General features: G+C 37.7%; 1 protein-coding gene and 1 long non-coding RNA gene across 5 annotated transcripts; one reads left to right on the forward strand and one right to left on the reverse strand.

Moving 5' to 3' along the window:
* Positions 1-1,099: 1,099 nt before the first annotated feature.
* LOC149099166 (uncharacterized) lies at positions 1,100-2,198 on the reverse strand. The gene is made up of 3 exons (XM_089276777.1): positions 2,120-2,198; positions 1,524-1,635; positions 1,100-1,169 (listed from the first exon to the last, which is right to left on the reverse strand). The coding sequence occupies exons 1-3, from the start codon at positions 2,196-2,198 to the stop codon at positions 1,100-1,102; spliced, it is 261 nt and encodes an 86-aa protein (XP_089132903.1).
* A 7,869-nt stretch (positions 2,199-10,067) lies between these two features.
* Positions 10,068-13,220, forward strand: LOC149099167 (uncharacterized). 4 transcript variants are annotated; one of them, XR_016203861.1, is made up of 3 exons: positions 10,068-10,193; positions 10,580-10,703; positions 12,473-13,220. It is a non-coding gene; the product is annotated as an uncharacterized LOC149099167 (long non-coding RNA). The 4 variants fall into 4 exon arrangements; XR_016203862.1 differs by lacking the exon at positions 10,068-10,193 and adding an exon at positions 10,233-10,479; XR_016203860.1 differs by lacking the exon at positions 10,068-10,193 and having other exon boundaries at positions 10,501-10,703; positions 12,473-12,600; positions 13,041-13,220.
* Positions 13,221-22,055: the final 8,835 nt, after the last annotated feature.

Below are 22,055 nucleotides of genomic sequence, written 5' to 3' on the forward strand. Positions count from 1 at the left end.
AAGCTGTTGGCATACATGTACATGTTATTACAGATACAAAGAATGGCGTTTGCTTTTTCCTGCGAAGGGCAAAAATTCCACTTCTACAATCTATTGTTAGATGTTTTATATGGAAATTAGTAGGTTTGTGTTTGTAGTGAATGTGTGATTTATATTGTTCTCTGAAGGATTTCTTTAAGAATTCTACAAAAATGAAACACAATGAAAATCAAGCTCAAGTGTGCCACTTGCCGTATAAGGTTTTGCTTAATCTCTCTATTTTTAATTTTCACTACATTTAACTATAGCTCGTGGGCTCAACAGAAGCCCATGCATTCTTACATCAAACTAGTGAAACAATCTCAGATACATGTAGTGCAGAGTGCAATTGATAGCTCTGGCACGGTAGTCCGATACTGAGTAAGTACTCACCCCTGCTCCATTCACTTCCAGTTTATGTCTACCTTGGTAGTCTCAGCTAAGGGCTCTTCCCCTTAGCAGTGCGTATGTTTCAAGGTTGTACTTTCATTCAAGGTCCAAACATGACATACAATTACTGTTTATCAAGGCAGCTTTTAAATTTTACTCTGGGGTTTTACGACGATTTTTGTTTATTGCAAATTCAATAATACCTTAAACAAACATGACAATTTAGCTCTTCGCCCAACTTTGTAACCTGATACTTTTGTTTTCCTTGCAAAGGTTTGTAACATGAAAGCCTTGTTTTCTCTGAAACACATGTAAGATGCGCTTGTTTTTTAGGGATAAAAGAAAGTGAAGAAATGGAAGGGAAACAATTTTTTTTCTCAAAAGGCAAATTTTCTTATCACCCATGAACAAGAACTAATTTACTTATCGGATAGTCACTTATTAGATAATCACGGAAGGTAAACATCGCTACTTGGTGGATATTAACCAGCATCGGTGTACAAGTTGCCCCAAAGACTGATTACATTAATTTGCACTTTCATTAGGTGCCGCTGAGTCTGGAGCAATACTTGAGCACTTTCTTGGTTTCTTTTGTCACAAATTTACAATTTGCAGTTTATTAAAACCATTAACTTGGGAACTTTTTAGTCTCTCTTGCAGATGCAAGAAATAAACAACCGCTAAGGAGAAGCTATGCATTTCCATTCTTTCGCATATAAGGATCCTTTTCTCCTGGAAGGGTCTTTAATCCACTGCATTCACTGTAAATATAAATTAACAAAAACTATTAATTAGAATTCCTTAAAAGGACGTCCCTTGTACATTGCTTCAATTGTCAATAATTCACTATTAAGGGATTGGTTTCTAAACTAAATTTTCCCTCATCTGAAGAGGATCACTAGATAAGAATAATGAAAAATTTCTTTAATTTACCATTGTTCTGAATAGCACTTGAAATATATGCTGGTCTTCTCACTGACCATTCTTGAACATGTTTTCATACCAAATGTTTGAGTATCATTTACTTATTGCCCATTCTTTGTAGTAAATATTCATATAACTAATTAATATTGCTGTGAGCAATCTATGATTAAAATTCATATGAGAATGCTTACAAGTGATACCAACTTTTGCATTTGTCACAAGCAACCCATTGTTTTGTGCCTTTCTTTGATGTACTGTATTTCAGTCCACATTTAAAGCAATTGTCACTTGTCTTGTCTGGCACTAACGGAGAAAAAGATACTGAGATTGACTCCATTACACTTATGAATATAGTTATTTTTAATAATTAAAATTATGCAGTCAGGAGAATTCCTTTTGTGAATAGGCTACTAATACTGATTCGAAGACAAGTCTTAACACAACACCTGGTTTTAATCCAAAAAATTCTTAGTCAGTGATTCTGTGATAGCAAGTGACTTCAGTTTACTTGACATATTACAAGGCAGATGTATGGTACATATTGGTGTAATGTTTCTGTGAAAATTGGATTATTTAGTTTTTTGCTTATATCTGTTTGTGATTGTTCAAAATTTGGGAAGAATATCTGTTGCCACTTAATTAAGGGAGATTAACCAAAATTATTAATGCAAATTATTCAACCCTCAGGATCATTTTGGCATCATGAGTGTAAATTACTTGCCATTATTGGGGGGGGGGGAGGAGGAGGTCCTTTATTTAATGAAGAGTTTTGAATGTAAATTAATACCTTCTATGGCCACAGGTTGTGACAGCAGAACCCCAGAAGCTTCCTCAGTGAATTCTAGCTGCTTTCTTGTTTGAGTCATTATAACCTGAATTCAAGACAAAATCAATTCATTTAAATACAAAGCTAAAACTTGAAGTTAAGCATTCTTTATGTACATCATATATGATGACACTTCAAATCCCAATAACTCAATTCTGTTTTTGGTAAATTGAATTTACAACCATTTTCCTTCAGCTTACAGTTGTAGTTTTTCCTGAGATGGTTATCTGAAATTCAATGAGATTAACTTTAAGTACTTTTTGGGTTGTAAGTCTGACTGTTATTGAATTAATGTAAAAACAGGGCAAATCTAGTTGAATTTACCTTTGCTGGTGGCTGGTATGGTGTTCTCCCCACCTAAAAAATAATAAAGGAAATCAACCTTTGTGTCCTCATTGCATTATGATTTCACAAAATGTTAACACTGCATGCTTAATTTCGCCTTGCTTTCAAAGTGCAAACTGTATACATTTTATCATGACTGAATCCCTAGCTAAAAGTTACAAATTAACATGAAAAAAATATATTTAACAAGTGTCAGTCTGTCAGAGGTTTGAGAGGAAATGTGATGAAAACAAGGCTACTAACTAAAGGGGTAAAGTTGAACTACATGAATGTATGCATGCAAAGGCCTAATTTGCAGTTAAGAAATTACAGTTATTACCTCTTTTTCTTCTAATGATGAGGAACAACCTGGTTTGGGCTCTAGATCTGTTGATGTTGAGGGTTTAACTATTTCCTAGATTTTTAACAAATCAGAATTAATTTCACATAAATGATTGACATATCTTCAAATAAAAGCAAAATTGCAATGTTATTGCCGTAACATACATGTGTAGGCGATGTAAGTGTCCCCACTGTCTTTGTATTTGTTACTGTAGTGTCTGCAGCGACTGGCAAATTCCAAAATGAGACGAAACAAAACGAGCTCGAGGTGTGTCAGGACAAACTAGTGGGTGGGACTACTTTACAGGTCGCCTTCAAGGGTAGACAAGTAAACTACGGAAAACCAAAGTTGATGGTATCAGCAATGTATTGCATCAAATTAAACGATCGTAAACTGAAATAACAATATGTGACGAATTTCTATCAATTTAGCGGAAAAGTTGCGTAACAAATAGTCAAAACTTACACAAGACAAACTAACAATTAGGAATCGATAACATAACAAAATCGAATAACAATACATCAATCAAAGGCTCCTTCGAGCTACCTCATGGTATGTGGTAATTATTCTATGAAGTACTGTCCTTTGCCTCTTTTGGAACTAAGGAGTGTTGCATTTGTAAGGTGTCAAGTTGAAAAGTGCATCATGTTAATAAGCAGCCATTAGTTGAGCATGTTTATAGAAATAAGGTCTTCATCTAATATATATAACATTTTGACAGGAAACACTGGTAATCCTTTTAGTGTCTTTTTCTCTGTCTGGATTATGAACATCAGCAGTGCAAATATTGTTTTGACAATTTGTGAAGATTTCATTAGTTTGTACATCAGCACTGGATGTGTTAGGGTTTTGAACAAACTCACCCCACTCTTCATGGGTCGCGAAGTTATGCCATCTAGCCATGCATTTTGCACTTTTATGCCTTCAGTTTTAAATAATTCACGTGTCTATAACATATTTGGCTGCATCTAATACTTTCTTAGGTCTGACAATCTGAAACTGATAGTGATGCTCGTAACCAAGTCGCCTTTTAAGTTTTATTGGAATGGTCTGTGATTTGGTTCTTGGCCTTGGGAGACAATGAACAGTCGAATTTACATCACTTGGCACATTGACAATGTTTCCATGAATAGACAATTGACCAACCCTAGATAGTTCACGGAATTCCGTAAACGGTATACGAGGTGATATTAGTCGCTCTTATAGTGATGTGAAATTCAATGCATTAGGCTTACAAGGATAACCCATCTTATTGGCTTTAGAACAGATGGGTAACCTGCCTTGTTTTAGACCTTTTGTGTTGCAAGTTAGACAATTGCTTTTTCAGACTTTTTTTTAGACTTTTTTTTATTGCAAGTCCTGCAGATCCATTCAGTGTCATTGACACTTTTAAAACCAGTAAGACAGGACTCGACAATTTCTAGTGAACAAGCCCTATATTTGTTTGGATCACATTTCACTACAGAGCACTTGAACCACAATTCGTCACAACAAGTGCATACATATTCTGGGCCACATGCAATGTTTTTTGTAAAACAAATTTATCATAGAAATTGCATTGTACTTGTTTTCTTGTGGCTGCAACTCATGACTGCTACATGTTAGTAGTGATACACTTGCCAGAGCCCCGGCCTTTCGTCTGTTTCTTACCAACTGTTCGGTTATTTGCCTTATGTGCTATGGGTTACCTGATTTTCGTTTTCTGAAGGAGCGCTGCTCAATTTCTCTGACATGTTCTGGGTTCAATTTTGTTCTTTTAGCAGCCTGGTGTTTCTTGTTCCTAGATGTTTTGCTATTAATGTTGCAGCCTTGTACTCGTTTTTGATTCTCATTTATTCTAACGTTATCATCAGCTCTTCTGTCTTTCATGTATTCTCTCATGTATTTTCTTCTGTAAGCTTTACGTTTTTCACTGTTATTAACTGGTTTGTTTTCATTTGCATTTCTTTGTTTGTTTGCTGCTGTCACTTATCTCCATTGTTCTGTTTTCTACTATGGAAACATAATGAAATTCATCTAGGTGTCCAATGCAAATGTTTAGGGCATTTGTAACATTCACTGGTTCAACAACAGTAACTGGAGAAAAAGTTGGATTTGATTCAGCAATATGAATTGATAAATTAAGACAATTGGCAACAGCTTGAATTATGATAGCATCAGCCCATGTTCCTTGACATGATTTTCTTTCCAAATAACCTTGCCAAGAATGCTCAGTTTTACTCTCTATAAAATTGTTCAGGGTGATTCACTAAATACTGAATGCCAACACTGCGCACATAGAAATGACTATTAGGATTTCCATAGAGTTGATGTGATACAGCCCTAAAAAAGCAATCACCACCTCCTTCAACATCAAGTGCAGTTCTGCCTAACTGAGACAATCTGAATTCTAATAAACAGACAGAATTTGTGGGTGATATAAAAGGTACTGATATGCAATACCGGTACTCATTTGCAGGACCAGGATTTGACTCCATATCTCCACTCAATGATATGATTCTGCTCAAAAAATGATACGTTTTCATTTGGAGCTGCCTTAATTTTCTGAAAATATTACCTTCAGCTATCATACAAAACAGAGGCAAGTTTTTATGCTTTGGAGTTCTTGTTCAAAAAATACACAAACTTAAACTTTGTCTAATGAAATACTTCTTTGAGAAAATCATGAATTTTAAACCTCTATATCACTCTAAGAAATGACAACCATGGTATCCACACAACATAGCCTTCAGCTTGGAGGATTTCGTGACATTAATTTCTAATGTATAATTTCAGCGACATTTTTTAAAATTTTTTATTTATTTATCTTTTTGCCATTAGAAAGTCTGGTAACTATTTTGTAAGAAATTATGGAGGGTTCTCTTTCACGGTCATTCTAAACTGAGGATGGGAGACAATGGTAGCTCAGAATTCCATACATTCACATTTTTATCTGCATTTCTGTACTGACAATTACTTGACAACTGAACTGGTATTTTATTTTGATTTTCAAACTGCTCGGGTATTGTAGGATTACCTTCGATAATCAATTGCTCCTGACCTTGGTGTATTTCAGGTGGTATTCGGCAGGTAACAGATCATCTGTTTGGCATTTATTTGTTGTTTGATATTTTGTATTTGTTATGGTATTGGTTATGGTATTTGGCGTATATTGTATTTAGCATTTGTTTGGCAGTTGTGTTCAATCTCTATAGCTTGTCGCAGTTGTGGCATTTAAGTCCCAGCGAAAGGGGAACTTGACGAAAGCTTCATCGATCTCCTTTGTCATGTGACATTTTCCAAACAGCTTCCCAGCGAATTGCGAAATATTAAAAGTGCATTTAATTTTAAATCATACGTCCTGCGAGTATTTTTAGAAAATTCAAAATGCAATACAGTAGAAGGAGGGCAGCTTACCTTTTTCCCCAGACCATAAAGCATTCATTTTGAATAGTTCGTTTTGTGTATTCTATTCCTCGTCATCCCAATGTATCTTGGAGACATCGTAACTTTTAAGACTTTAAAACCCATTTCTTTCCCCTCGAACTCCCTTGAGTACATTTCCTGTTCGTTTGTGAGGTCGTCAAAAGTGTACTTTGATCAAAGATGGAGCGAAAGGAAAGAAAACTCGCCTTGACAATTTTTGCGTCGGGCTCAACACAACAGATGCCATTTTGGAAACATGTACTGCCACCTTTGTCCCACCCCCTCCCCCCACGTATATGAACATAAAACAATGACACGACTTTGTGACAAAACCAAACCTAGTATAGGGGACAGGGGAAAACGTGTTTAATTCATGTTTAATGTGGATTTAATGCATAAATTAATTGTCTAACGGAATGGAGTGACAAATCCAACCATCACTATACCTCATGGTATGAAGTACATACCATGAGGTAAAAAATGGCCAGTGTAAATACCACGCTAAGATACTAAATAAGATTTGATCACAGAAATACACAACTGATTAACAGGAACTGATTAACAGCTCAATGCTTTCGAATCTAAAAGGTGGGCGTTCACTCTAGTAACATTAAGAACATTTTCTAATTTAGAAGACTATAAATTAATTAACATTGTACAAATGTTCCTTTGTATTCCTTCGCCCATAGCTATAAAACGTAACCTAATCAAAATGACAAAGGTACTCACATATCGGTCCCGCTTGAGCCAAGGGTTAGGAAATCAAAAAACATCAAGAGTTCAAGGTTGACAAGGCCATGCGAGATGGAACGAAAAACTACTTAAAGGGACGCTAACTCACCTTTTATATGCATTGGATACGTTATAGAAAACCAAAACATGACTACCACTGATTGGATCGACATAGGTGCATTAATAGCGGAGCTCCGGCGGAGCCCCATACCCATATAGGGAAGAAAAGGAAACCCATGAATTGATTTTCTCATGGTTATCATGGCTAGCGGTATTGCTCGTGGGCGCGTACGCACGATGGTGACGACGACGACGACGGAGTCGCGCAAGATGGCGGCCATACTCCAGCTAATAGGTTGACAGAGACATGCACCCTCAGTTGGTAGCGGGTGAATGCCATTTTTCTTGGCGGGATTTTTAAAGAAAAACGATAGTGGAGGTTGATTTAATATTTTTAAGACAGGGTTACGCTGAAGCAAAAGACAGAAAGCAAGAATTAACAGGCAAAGAAGTAGCGAAGAAGATCGCGAAAAAGACTGAGCGGGCCAGCGCTGGGGAAGGAGGTGAAACAGTACTGAACAATGCCGTGAATTATAGCTAGTCAAGGGCTAGAGAAAGGAGGTGAAATAATACCGAACAATACCGTGAACCAAAGCTAACGAGGGCTATAGAAAGGAGGCAAAAGTACCCGACAAATTGATTCAGAAGACTGCCGAACTCCCCATGGCCAAGTTCAATATTCGCGCAAACGTGATGCTGTGCAGCCGTGCAAGAAAATTCAAAAGTCACCTGATTTGGTCAGGTGATGAACATTAGAGAAATCAAACATACCCGAGTGTTTTGGAGAAATTGCAAAACAGTAAAAGTAGCGGAAAGAAGTGGTTGATTCGTTGCTCTATCGAAAATATAACTTCAGTTTAGTCTTGACAACTTTTGCTGCAAGTTTCTGCCTGGAAGATTTACACTGGCCAAACTGAATTGCCAACTTGCGGTAAGTGACTTTTGTTGTTGCGTTTGGTATGAAAATTAACAAGTTTCCTCGGCGATATAAGCTTATTTTCAATTGGAATCCATTAAGAGTCTTCCTTATTTGAAGCCATGCTGTAAGAGATTTTAAAAATTGCATCGTTTTAATTTCGCTCGTCTCTAAACAATAACACGTGGGTCGCTTTGGAGGTTGCTGTAAGTTGTAAACAAATTATGTTTTCTATTGATTTTCGTCGTGAATTTAAGCTTATAACCTCACATCTAAAAATAAGCTTAACCAAAATCGTACTTGTAAACACGGCCGGGCGAGTTTTGAAGTTTTCTCTGATTTAATTAGCACTGCCGCTTCGTAGACTGCTAAAATTTGTTCTTCTGTTGTTGAAAACTGAACCAAGCAAGGTCTACAAACCATTTTAAGCCGAAGCGAACAGGATTTGCTAAATTTACTTTTGTTCCTATGTGAATATTTGCATATTGTGATTACAAAGTATGGAGATTTCCTCGTTTTGTTAGTTCAATTTATTCGGTTTGGCGAAATGCTTTTGTGAATTCTGAGGTTAAATTGGTTGAAGACTGGTAAAGCTACTGCCAATAAAATGACTGCATAGCTAAATTAAGCCGTCGGCAAAAATAGACTCTCAGTAATATTCAAATTTAAGCGTGAATAATTTTTCAACTTTAACACCGCAAGCTTAAACGAATTTTCTTTATCCTCTCTTTTATTCAGTCACCGTTCATTGAAAAGGGATTTGCTGTTGATACTCGAGCTCAGATGTAGTGATATGCATCTTGTTTTTATAATGTAGATTTCCTCGTTTTATTTTGTTGTCTGTCCAATTAGTTCGGTTTGGTGAAATGCTTATATAGTCCAAAATGTCGAGTAGACGATTATGCATGACAATCCTGTCTGCAAATAAAGCTCTGCTTTGATTTTGATTGGCTATTTCATGTTATTTGTGCCATTGCTTTTGGTTGGGGGTACATTGACCGTATTTTGTTAATAAGAGGTTATTCCCCAATGCGGTATTTACACTTAACATGGAAATGTTCCAAAAAAGTGAGATAGTACTAATTAACTCGGTAAATTGAACAGTGTAATAGAAGTTCTTGCCCTGACCATTTCTCAGTAATAAGAATAACTTTTACATACACATATACACAATTTAGTTGGACAGAGCACTCTCCTATCTCCATTCTCTCTCTCTTTGCTCTCTTCTTCACACTAATTTTTTATTTACTAACTTATTAAATGAATGTCACTGACTGTTTTCTTTGTTGTGCATGCATACTTTTTTGCTGGTCGAAGAAAGTTTCAGTTTCTTCCTGGCTGTACAGTTTCCTTTCTCCTGTCCTGTACCAATTTGTTTGTGATATAACTTCGTGAATTCTCTATTCTCCTTAAATTTTATCTCATCAGGTTGATAGAAAGCACTCTCAGAGTGTTCCATCATTGTCTTCAGTCGCTACAATTTTCCAGAAAAAAGCAATAGTTTTCTTAATTTCCTTGTTAGGACTTTTTAGCATGCTTGTAATTGACCCATGGGCATTACGGGAGAATATTTTTCAAGTAAAGAATTACATTCATTTTAGTGTTGAGTATTTTAAATTGTTATGAATTAGGCATTTCTTTTTATTTTTTATATTTTTTATTTTAGTCGCACAAAATGTTTTATGGTTTTACCGAGGTATACCATGTAAATGTAAATAATGCACTGGAATTGGCCAATCAGAGTGTGCATTATATCGGCTTTAAACACAAACCACATATAAATGACTCATATGTAAATGATATTTTTATTACAGAGAACTGGACAGGGCAAGAACTTCTCCTTCTTTTGTGAATTTATATATTAATTCCTCTCAGTGCTGTCAAAATGTCTCAGGAACCTTCATTTCTGATAATCTATTATTTTCCACCATATCTACAGCACAGAAGCTCACCAAATCCTAACTGATAACTAACATGTGTGTATCTCTAGCCTTTGCTGTGTGCTACATGTATATTCTGTTATCCTGCCTTAACTGCTTGGAAAAATTTTGGCAGAGCTGTTTCAACAGTTTCACTTAAATTGACTTCCAGTAACAGCGCTACATGTAGCAGTGTTACTGAGTGTGAACTTTATGGAGGATTTTAAATTTTTATTTTTTTATGATTACAGACGACAACAAAATATACATGTGTATACATAAACTGATGTTGGTGTTGGTTACAAACCATAGTTCATAATAGTCATCCTATTACAGGTAAGGGGGAAAAGTTCAGAGAGTTTAGAACATTTCCCCCAGCACACCTTCTGTCTATAGGTGCAATAATTGAGAGGTTATATATATGTACGAAGAGTAATGTAAAGTTACTGTATAAACTTAGCATTAAAATCTGACATTTGAATGCCTCCTTTGCTAAAATTAGTCATGATTTAATTGTTATCACTCCCTGTGAATTCATAGAGATTCCAGAGGCAAATTATAACCTAATGTGGAAGTCCTGTCTTCAAGTGAGGGAAAATGACACAAAAGAGTTACAATGAAAGTAAAGAGAATTGTGAATGTTGATGTGGTGTACATTATACATCATGTAAAGGTATTTGGTGAGTGCCAAAGGCATAACATTTCATGTATTGCTTTTTCAGGACAAATTATATAACAGTGACGTTTTAAAAGGTGTGATCAGAAAAATAATGAGTACATTGTCCAGGCAGCATCAGTTTATGGACAGCATATGCAGACAGTAAGAGGAACTGTAAGCACTACCATGTAAGTTAGTTTTATGCTTATGACTTCTTGTTCTTGAATTTTGTGTCATTTCATCACAAGAATAGGTAGCGAAAGATGCAATAGTTGTTGCAATATATTTTTGAAGGAAAACTTATAAGTCTGCCTATGCTGGATAACAGCCATGTGTAAACTGAATGTGAAGCAAACAATATGTTAAATATGGGGCAACCCTAAAACCCAGAAACCGGAATCCAGAAACTGGAAACTGGAATCCACAAATCAAAGAAAATAAGTTCTTCAAATACGCGAAAATTGTTTTGCTTAGCTTTTCGACTGTAAAAAGTAAGCTGCCAAGTAAAAAGGACCTCAAACTTAACCTTTTTTGAAACAAAAATTCCCCGTCTGTTGAAATTGTGCAACCGTTATTTTTAGTGAGGGCTATGATTATGAGAATCTCAGTAAAGTGTGTCTTAATTTTATTCCAAGCACCTCGAGAGTGTCTAAAATAAGCTTGCTGGTAATTGCCATTTTGTTTAATAAGTGATCTTCAATTTACCGGAAGTATAAATTTATCCTTTAAGTCTAGTACATACTGAACAAGATAGAAAATGTCATAGAGAAGAGGATATCCATCAGTGGCAGCTCCCTGTACATTGACAGTCACATCCCCCAATTTCGAAGTCCAAGGGCTAACCCGTCTGGTCTAAATATGAAATTTGATTTTTCCAACAGATACGAGACCAATTCCAGATTAACACAATTTCCACACTGATACTGTGACAAATCAGCATTTCATATTCTTGGCGGCCATCATATTAAAACAATTTGTAGAAATGTTGCACACTTACTTCCGTCTGCTTCTCACTTGCTGACAGATCAGACCACATGCTGTTCAAAGATGCTAAAAGACTGCCAGAAACTCACTGCAATAGCCTATAATAGCTTGTTGTTAATGTGCTGCTCACCAGTCTTCTCAGAGCAATTTGATCTAGACAAGAACCGGGCTCTCACCAGGGCCAGCTTGAACAAAAGATGGGTAACTTAGCCTATGAGCAGGCTCTCGTGTTTGGGCTGGGGATGTGAGCAGCAAAGCCGCATGAAGGCTCTTGGCGACATGCCAATGCAGAAAAACACTAGACACCTATTTAGCCTGCTCAGACAATAGAGACAGATACTAGAGCCTGCTCGCAGGCTATGAGTAACTCTATCCACCCAAAAAATCAGTAACCCTGACTGGATAGTGATGTACCCAATGAATAGCTTTATGCAGCTTTTGAACGACGGGGCCAGATATATAGCTAAGGGTTGTTCAGAACTAGTCAATAATTTTTTAGCAATTACAGTCTGTGGCTGAAGTAAAGCCAAGAAAATAAATAACAACAAAATGATTTTTGCTCATATTTATTTATTAGACATTGCTGAAGTGAATTATTTCTATCATCATTCATAATATCTGGATTCCAGATTCTGGTTTTTGGTTCCAGATTCTGGATTCCAGATTCTGGATTCCGGATTTCGGTTTCCAAATTCAGTGTTTTAGGGTTGCCCCAGATGATGTATGTGCATATGTTAATCTTGAATAATCTGAAATTTCAGAGAGTTTAAAAATATCATATCATATCTGTGATGGTTCTGAGGTGGAGGGCTGTTACATGTACATGTAAATGTCTCATGCACGATTTTTCACTCATTATGATTCAGGTGCAAATAGTTTCTGTATCTGTTGATGTGCAACAATCTACACCAATATTTCAACCTAATAATGTACAGTGTATATTAATTAACCAAATTATGCTGTTTGTTTTTAGTTGGCCAGTGCTACTACATAGTAATGTGATGTTGAAGTGCACAAATTTACAAACATGCCCAGTGTCAACTTGTCAAATACATGTATATGAACTGGCCAGACAGTGTAGATTACAAAATTCTCTGAAAGGTAAGATGTTTCTTAAACATTATTTTGTAATTAATGATTTCTCAGACATTGTTTTCTTCAAGAAAAGATTCATACCCCACATTGAGGTTTTTTCTCTATTAGAGCTCTTGATTCCTGATACTTTAATTTGGAATTTCTAAAGACTGGCCGTGAATGGGTGTTGGGTGTGAATATCTTCTGGAACTGCACATTCGTTCATTGAGTAAGCAAGAACATCAGTATTTATCCTGACAAACTCTGATTTTCTTCTGGAAGCTGAACTCATATACAGTTGTGCAGTTATATGTACAACCAAACAGCCTGGATGACCCTGTGATTGGGACTGTGCACATTGTTGTAACCATCAGTGTTCCAGTGTCTTGTTTGAAGCAAATTGCATTTGCTCTCGAAAGCAAGTGGCGAAGTTCATAACAGTTATGTAAGTTTGCTTTGTATCTCAGGGCAGAGCCTGCCACAGTGAAAGTTGGAGTACCAACCCCTAGCATTTGATTCACTACTAACATTCAGTAAACAGCTAACAATGAAGTACACTGTATATCAAAGAAAGGAATTACATGCCTGTTCCTGTCAGTCAATATATGAACAGGTTACAGATGGGGAGCCTGTATTAACACATCAAAGATTTTCAAAGCAACCATGGCCTGGTGAGATATTTCTGAGGTAATATAAATTTAAGGTCCTTATGATTGCTTATAGGCATTGATTTTTAGGGTGTATACAAAACGAAGATCGAAGATCGAAGACCAAAGATCGAAGACTGAAGACCGAAGACCGAAAAACGAAAAGCTCATATAATTTTAGGCCTTTCAAACTCAAGGCAGTTATAATCATCGATAATCAGGCTTAAGTACTTTATCGGACGCTATCACACGCGAAACCGACAAAGCATTACAATCATAAGTAATGAATTACTAAACTCTTTTACATGTACTGTATGAACAGTGTATGTTCCATTAATATTGGGGATCTCTCAGAAGCTGCATCCATGATAAATTAATTTGTTCCCAGATGCATTTGTTTATAGAACTTTTCACAAATTAATATCTCTGTCATAACAGTGACCTCTGTGTTCTCCAACAATTAGCACACAAGAAAAATACACTCAGTAAGATATTGTTTACAATAAAAATCAGGGTGTCTACAAAACGAAGACCGAAGACCGAAAAACGAAGAGCTCATATAATTTTAGGCCTTTCAAACTCAAGGCAGTTATAATCATCGATAATCAGGCTTAAGTACTTTATCGGACGCTATCACACGCGAAACCGACGGGGTCTTCGTTTTGTAAGTTTAGGCCGGGTCAAACTACAAAACGAAGACCCTCGCTCAAACGCTTTGTTGGACGCCAAAAGACGCGAAACCGACGGGGTCTTCGTTTTGTAGTTTAGGCCGGGTCAAACTACAAAACGAAGACCCTCGCTCAAACGCTTTGTTGGATGCCAAAAGACGCGAAACCAACGGGGTCTTCGTTTTGTAGTTTAGGCCGGGTCAAACTACAAAACGAAGACCCTCGCTCAAACGCTCTTTAAGACGCCAAAAGACGCGAATCCGACTGGGTCTTCGTTTTGTAGTTTAGGCCGGGTCAAACTACAAAACGAAGACCCTCGCTGAAACAGTTTCCTTGAAGAAAGCGTGACGAATAATGAAATTAAAGATTATTTTATTCTTATACTCCGATTCCCTATTGCCTTTTTTCAGTTGAATAACAGTATCAAAAATAATTTTTACAACAATTCAATCCAAGTATAGTCAATATTCATTGTATTTGAAACCCGAATGTCATTCCCTTTCCTTGTCCTGATATACAGGCATATCCTTCCAAGTAGGGCATGGCCAAGAATTTTTTTTCCATAAAGGTTGTCAGATCAAAGCTCGAAGACTAGACCGAAAAATAGTATAGGTAGCCAAGAGCTGTGCTACCGGAAAAGCAAAGGGAAACTGACATGAGAAATGCGTATACATGTATATATTTATGTTGAGCAGAGAATGTGGATTAAACGAAAGTAATGCTACAGAAAATGGCATCCTGTGGGGAACAACAAATTCTTTGGGTGCCAAAAATACAAACTTGTCTAGGTCAATATTCAGTGCCAGTGAATATCCAGACTACAATCCGGCTTGTCGTTAAGCTTTGATCTGATATTTTCGAGTGAGTTAATGCTTTAAGATTTACAACGTACATCGTATAATGCTAACGGAAACGAACTCAGGATAAAATATAATTCCATAGTTACGGTATTCTGCGATAGTAACAAATTGATTGCCGTAACAACGGCGTCTTTTATACTTTCGTTCATACAATAATCAATCAAAATGTGAACATTTTAATGCAAGTTTCCCACATTCTAATTCCAGCATCTTCAAAAGTCTTGAAACCGTGAGTATAAAATATTGGTATGAGATGTTGAATTTAAATTTACTACCTTTATGATTAAAAACGTACATCTTATAATGCTAACCGAAACGAACTCATGATAAAATATAATTCCATAGTTACGGTATTCTACGATAGTAACAAAATGATTGCTGTAACAACGGCGTCTATAATGCTGTCGTTTATACAATAATCCACCAAAATGTGAACATTTAAATGCAACTTTCCCACATTCTAATTCTAGCGTTTTCAAAAGGCTCGAAAACTTGATGTGTAAAATGTTTGGTATGAGATGTTAAATTTAATTTTACTACTCGGTTAAAAAAGTTTTGACATGTTGACTTACGCAAGACTTTGAAATATGAACATGAGCCACGAGAACCTCGAGATTATTTTCTTTTTGCTGCTGCATTGCAGCGGACGGTAGATTTTGCGATATTCCGAAAATGCGTCTTAAAAATTTCATTATAATATACCGTGTGTACTTTTTATGTTTTAACAATATCTATTTTTTAACTTTCAACGAGAACCTCCTAAGATGTCTGATGATCAACTAACTTAATTTCCTCCCGGGGAAATATTATGATAAAATGTGTGCTTTACAGTTTCATTTTACTTTTTAACTCCCGATCTACAGGGCGCATCATTCAACAAGTGACGCAAGAAACAATTCATCCAGTGGTTAAAACGCGATCTACCGAGTTACATTTTTGAAGACACTTTTGGCAACCAACTAACAGACACAAAAAGACAACAAACAAATGCCCCGCCCTCATTTTAAGTTAATAATTTCGAGAAAGTTGCCAATTTTGAGGATCCTGATCCGAAAGTGCTTACAGTCGAGGAAACTGTTTTAGAAATCTCGGCATCTGTCTGTTCTTCTGCCAACTTAGATTACTTAAGACCCTGTTCTTCCGCCATAAACCATTGTGTTTGCGCTTAATTCAGTTTCTATGACAATGCATACACTGAAAGCCAGCCAATCGAGATAAATTGTAGTAAATTTTCTCTAATACAAATACAAATGGTGCGTTTTCATCACGTTTTATAAAATGCGCGGGCTGTGACTGGTCAGTTCGAGTTCATTATTAAAGAAATAAAAAACGTATCCGAATGCATTATTGAGTTATTTAAGCACGTGGTGATTTTTAGAACACGACAGAAGTGCATAGAGAAGCACGAGGCACAGCCAAGTGCTTCTAGCACTTCTCTCGTGTTCTTAAAAATCACCACGTGCTTATATAACTCAACAATGCATTCGGATACGTTTTTTATTTCTTTAATAATGAACTCGAACTGACCAGTCACAGCCCGCGCATTTAATCGAACATTGTATAAAACATGCTGACACCGGAATGGGGCGACTGCAAGGCTTGCTTGTAAGTGTTCACATATCGAGGAAAGATTTAATCAAAGTTTAGCTCAAACTCGCTCGTGAGGTATGTTTTGTGAGAGTCACGAAGACTGTCCTTGACGTCCCCAGGAATGTGGATGTACTCTTCGGAGAAGTAGGGAAACCAGCCCATTAGGCACTTCTTTGTGGCGTGGTAGTACCTGACGGTCTCACGGTTGGATGGCCTACAATTTGCCCAATCTCCATTGATGGGATACATCCATCGTTCTTTGTGGGAGAAGATGACGTCGAAGGGAATTGTCTTCTTTTTGTGGCAGAAGTCTAGATGACAGGATTTACACCTTTTTGCATCCTCCGACAGGAACATCAACACAAATGAATTTTCGTTGTGGTAAATCTCAGAGTACAAAGGGGTGTCAGCTACTTCTGTTGATACGCTCGTGCTTGTAGTTGGCTTGCCCCGCGCTGGTCGATAGGGATATTTGTTCTTGCCTCCCTTCTTCCCGGCTGTCTCTTTTCGGACGTCGTGTTCGGCAAGAGCCGTTCTACTACAAACCTTCTTTGATTTCTTTCGGATGAAATCGAGGTGGGCGGCTAGAATTGACTTCAATGCAGCTACTGCCAGGGAATGCTTGCAGATGTTGTCGTGCTTGTACCGTCCACACACACATGTCGCATGATCACTGTAAACTGAAACCTGCAGTGTTCCGTTTTTAGATCCGGCACTTGCAACTTCAAATTGCAGAACTCCACCAGTTTGCATACTTGCTTTTTGCTGGATGGCACTGGGGTGGTTCAGAAGTTTGAGAACTTCCTTTCTGAGGGCATCAGCATTTTCTTTTGAGTAGCCATGGCTACTTACCAGGTGTGTGACGATGTCTTCATCTAGGAGCCTGAATTCTGGTTCATCAATACTGGAAGTTTCCAAAGTCGGCCACGGTACATCTTTTTCCTTAAACATTTCCTCTATTGAAAGCTTCTGTACTCCGCGGATGTACTCCTCCCTCATTTGTGGCGTCCACTCGAACCACACATCGGCTGGCACTTGCAAATAGGTGGCATGATCGGCAAGGATATATTCATCACTGAGCCCAGCGATTGCAGAGTGAAGCTCTTCCATCTGGTGCGCATGGACAACCTCAAAAACATTTCGTGTAAACTGAATCTTGTTCAGCTGTGAAATACAGGGATTTTCTTTGAGGAACGTTTCCTTGGCAGACCTCATGATGTTATTCATTGATTCTGAATTGTTGGAATAACAGCGAGTGGGTTTGCCGTCATCTTCTACTACCATTCCAGCTTCCTTTCGGACATTCGCAACCATGTGAGAACCCATCATTTCAAAATGCTCGTCAAGAAAGGACCAAAACTTTGGTTTATACGCCTTGTCCTCCCTCTTCAGAACCTCCCGCTCTCGTCTCTATTTCCATCTTTGCCAAGTCCAAACGTTGGCGCAAGTCTTCTTGATTATCAGCATCGAGTATGCCTTCCTCTTTCCCATGAACGCCAAAAACCTGTTGCAGGAAGAATCGCTGTTCCTTTGTTTTGCGAATTCCCATTGTTCTTAGCTTCTCCTTGCAGTTGGTCTCAAAGTGTTTAAAACAACGTAGGCTCCTTGCATCTTTCATTTCATCTTCAAAGGCTTTATAGAGATTCTCTTCTCCGTCGGTAATAATACCTTTTGCCTTTGTTATCTCCTTGCATTTTGCTGCACACGTCGATGCAAGAGTCCTGTAGGCGGCATAGGTCTTCTTATGATGAATCATTGTGGGACCTACAAAAACAGGGCTTTCATTCGTCCTCTTAGACTTCAAGAGTTGATTTTTGTACACAATGGGAGTAACTTCAAACTGCCCCATTTTGAATGTTGGGTCAACACAGAATGGGTGGGAAAGTATGCCTGATGTGGTGTACTTGGACAGATCGGAACACATGCTGGAAGTTCCTAGAACCCATAGATCTTCGGGATAGTTGGCGTGGTGCAGAATCAGGTCTTCCTTGTCTCGGGCATACTTCAAAAGATCTTCAATGTCATCCTGTGTGACAGTACTGCTCATCCTGGACTTTGCATTGTAAATTTGCTGTTTCCCGTGAGGCAGCTCCGACACAGAAGAAGCACCGAAAACTCCACCAGCCTTTTTCCTCAGGTCGCTGTAAACTCCTTGCGATCCTTTCTTCTTCACGTTATCTTTAATTGACCCAAGCATGCTCTTCTTAAGTGGATAGAACGGCCTTGGGTTTGAGGATCGGCTGAGTTTTCCATGGAAGATAGCGGGGCTTTCTTCTTATGCAGTAATGACCACATACCATCATACCATTCTATTGTCCACACTGCACATCGTAGGACGCCGTCGTATACACCATTCATATCGGCTTTTATGTCTTCCCAGTTGTCAAACCATTTCAAATCGATCAGGAACGAAGCATTTTCTCTCACCTTCAAAGGTTGACGGGTGCATTTTGCGCATGTGAGGCTGTGTTCGCTGATGATTTCTAAGGCTTGATCGACTGTGTATCTCTCAGGTCGTCCCTTCTCAAACAACGGTATCCTTTCGTCACCATTCCAACATTCCTTTGTCTGCAAATGTATAGAAGGACAATACATAGTCAAACAAAGTTACTGCTGGAAAGTGATTTACAAAATACGTCCTGTTTTTACTGTGCAGTATAAAGTCAAAATTGTATCTGTCTAAAGGTAATTCTTGCAGAACCAGGCTTATGTTTTTACGAACATAAAAATAAGAAAAACGTCCTTATTAATTAGTTTTCAAGGTTTCAAAAATCCTCTCCGCGTGAGTGTCTGCTTGCATACACTTGCAGTTTTTCCTAACAGGTTCGACGAAATGAATGAGGTTCACTTCATTCATTTATTTCTTAATCCGCAGTTCTGTTCATGTCTTCCATATATTCACTATGTCAATTTAATAAGAGCTCTGCCTAGGAGATACATTTTTTAATCCCCGACATAACCTCCGGACGCACAATGGAGGGGGGCTGGTGGACGCCACCCTTCTCGAGGTAGTTTTCAGTAGTTTTGAATAAGGAATTTCGCTTAATGAATGCGAAACATTGAGCAGCTGCTAATTAATCCCTTGCGGAAATTATGTCAGCTGTGTCCGCGATGTTTGACGTTCCCATGAGAACTTGATAATTAGCAGCATGTCAAGGGAAAAAACAACATAATTCCACCTTGCACAAGTCTTCTGGCATTTTTCGATGTCCGTCATTTCCAGACTTTCTTAGAAAACAGGCATATCTAAGATTGCGTATCTAAGTGGGTTGGGGGGGGGGGAACCTAGGTATATATGACGTCACATCCACCACAAATGATGTCCTCTTGTAGAGTAAGCTGTTCAATAATAGAACGAAACTGCGGTACATCATTTCCCCCCACCACCATCCCCTACCGCCGTAGTGGTGGGAAATTGCTTATACGTCCGAGGGATAACACTTTTGAAATAACGAAATTGTAGTATATTAAATACAAAAAAGATCCCGATTGAATTTCGCCTACCTTATATAAGGTGCACGACAAGTCATCGTTACTGCTATCAGAGTCACTGAGACCTGAAACTTGGGGTAAATAAATTACCGCGCCAATAGCCAGGCTACCTTGCCAAAGAAGAACATAGCTTTATCTGATGGCATTGCAATTGAAAGGTACCTTATAAGGAGGCGACAAACGAGTCGTCAAAAATATATATCCCTGACATGTACCAGGCATTTTTTCCTTCCAATGGTAACTAAGGTGACTCAAAGCCACTTTTGGGCCGTCACGCATCACGCAAAGATCCTTTCCCGCGCCCTGATTACGGCTGCTCGATATTTTTTTCCATCTTAACAAATGTGCATGATATTTTATTTAAACTAGAAGCATATGATCGATATTTTTTTGGGATTTGCACAACCCCCCCATCAAAAATCTAATGGTCCACCCCTAACAGAAAATGCCTGATCGTGTGAGATCGAAATTTGGAAAAGAGTATTGGGGTCTTAAAGAGCGTTTGAGCGAGGGTCTTCGTTTTGTAGTTTGACCCGGCCTAAACTACAAAACGAAGACCCCGTCGGTTTCGCGTCTTTTGGCGTCTTAAAGAGCGTTTGAGCGAGGGTCTTCGTTTTGTAGTTTGACCCGGCCTAAACTACAAAACGAAGACCCCGTCGGTTTCGCGTCTTTTGGCATCTTAAAGAGCTTTTGAGCGAGGGTCTTCGTTTTGTAGTTTGACCCGGCCTAAACTACAAAACGAAGACTCAGTCGGTTTCGTGTCTTTTGGCGTCTTAAAGAGCATTTGAGCGAGGGTCTTCGTTTTGTAGTTTGACCCGGCCTAAACTACAAAACGAAGACCCCGTCGGTTTTGCATGTGATAGCGTCCGATAAAGTACTTAAGCCTGATTATCGATGATTATAACTGCCTTGAGTTTGAAAGGCCTAAAATTATATGAGCTCTTCGTTTTTCGGTCTTCGGTCTTCGATCTTCAGTCTTCGATCTTCGGTCTTCGGTCTTCGTTTTGTAGACACCCTGATTTTTATTGTAAACAATATCTTACTGAGTGTATTTTTCTTGTGTGCTAATTGTTGGAGAACACAGAGGTCACTGTTATGACAGAGATATTAATTTGTGAAAAGTTCTATAAACAAATGCATCTGGGAACAAATTAATTTATCATGGATGCAGCTTCTGAGAGATCCCCAATATTAATGGAACATACACTGTTCATACAGTACATGTAAAAGAGTTTAGTAATTCATTACTTATGATTGTAATGCTTTGTTTGGTTTCTCTGTATTTACAGACAACTTGATGGGATTATAAATTCTGCACCAAGTTCTTTGAATAAACTGACTTGGAGGTTCAGTTCTACAACCCATCCTGTTTGTAGTAATATCATAGCTGCAACATTGTGACAGATACACTGCATTACATTATTAAGAAACACATATTAACTAATTGTTTTTACGTGCCTGTTAATTTAATCAGTTTTTCTTAGAGATAATTTACTCGTGGTTTATTTAAATAATTGGCTTTTTGGCTTTAAAATGATATTTATTGAGCTTTTAAATCAATTTTGTGATAATCTGCATTGGACATGGCATAAATTGATATTTTGCCAACACGAAATGGAGAACTGGGTCTTAAGCAAAGTTGCAGGATTAGCATTTTTGTAGAAAGAAAGGGTTGAGAAATTTGTGACATTCTACAGACAGCCTTGCCATTCGCAATGTCTGATAAGGTTAATTTGGTCCATTCTGTTGTAGAAATAGTGTTCTCTAATTTATAAATTATTTCAATCTGTTGTTTAAATGATTGCCTTATAACCCCATGTCTGGCTTTGGTGCATGTAGGATATTGATGTATTTTTTATCCATTTTGCTGTAAATTATCTTAATTGATGTGTCAATCAAAACATATCTTGGATATGCTGGGCTCTTCTGACAAATGTACCTATGCCTCATAACCTTTGAGTGCATTTGGCTGTGTAGTGCAGACAAAATACATGTACATAATATAACTTCCTCTTAGCTCACTGATAATTCTTGGTATAATTTAATCATAGCAAAATTAATCAATGGAACCCAATCGCAGCTCTTGTAGTCCACAATGCCAGTCGAGAAAAAGAACAAATCACATTGAAATTGAATAATAAAATTATTATTAGAAGCCTATGCAAGTATTCATGATCAGCAAAAAAAAAATATTGTAATTACCATTCATGCGAGGGTGATTTTGC

Source organism: Orbicella faveolata, unplaced genomic scaffold (genome assembly GCF_042242905.1).
Source record: "Orbicella faveolata isolate gen_17 unplaced genomic scaffold, um_ofav_v1 contig_46, whole genome shotgun sequence".
NCBI lineage: Eukaryota > Metazoa > Cnidaria > Anthozoa > Scleractinia > Merulinidae > Orbicella > Orbicella faveolata.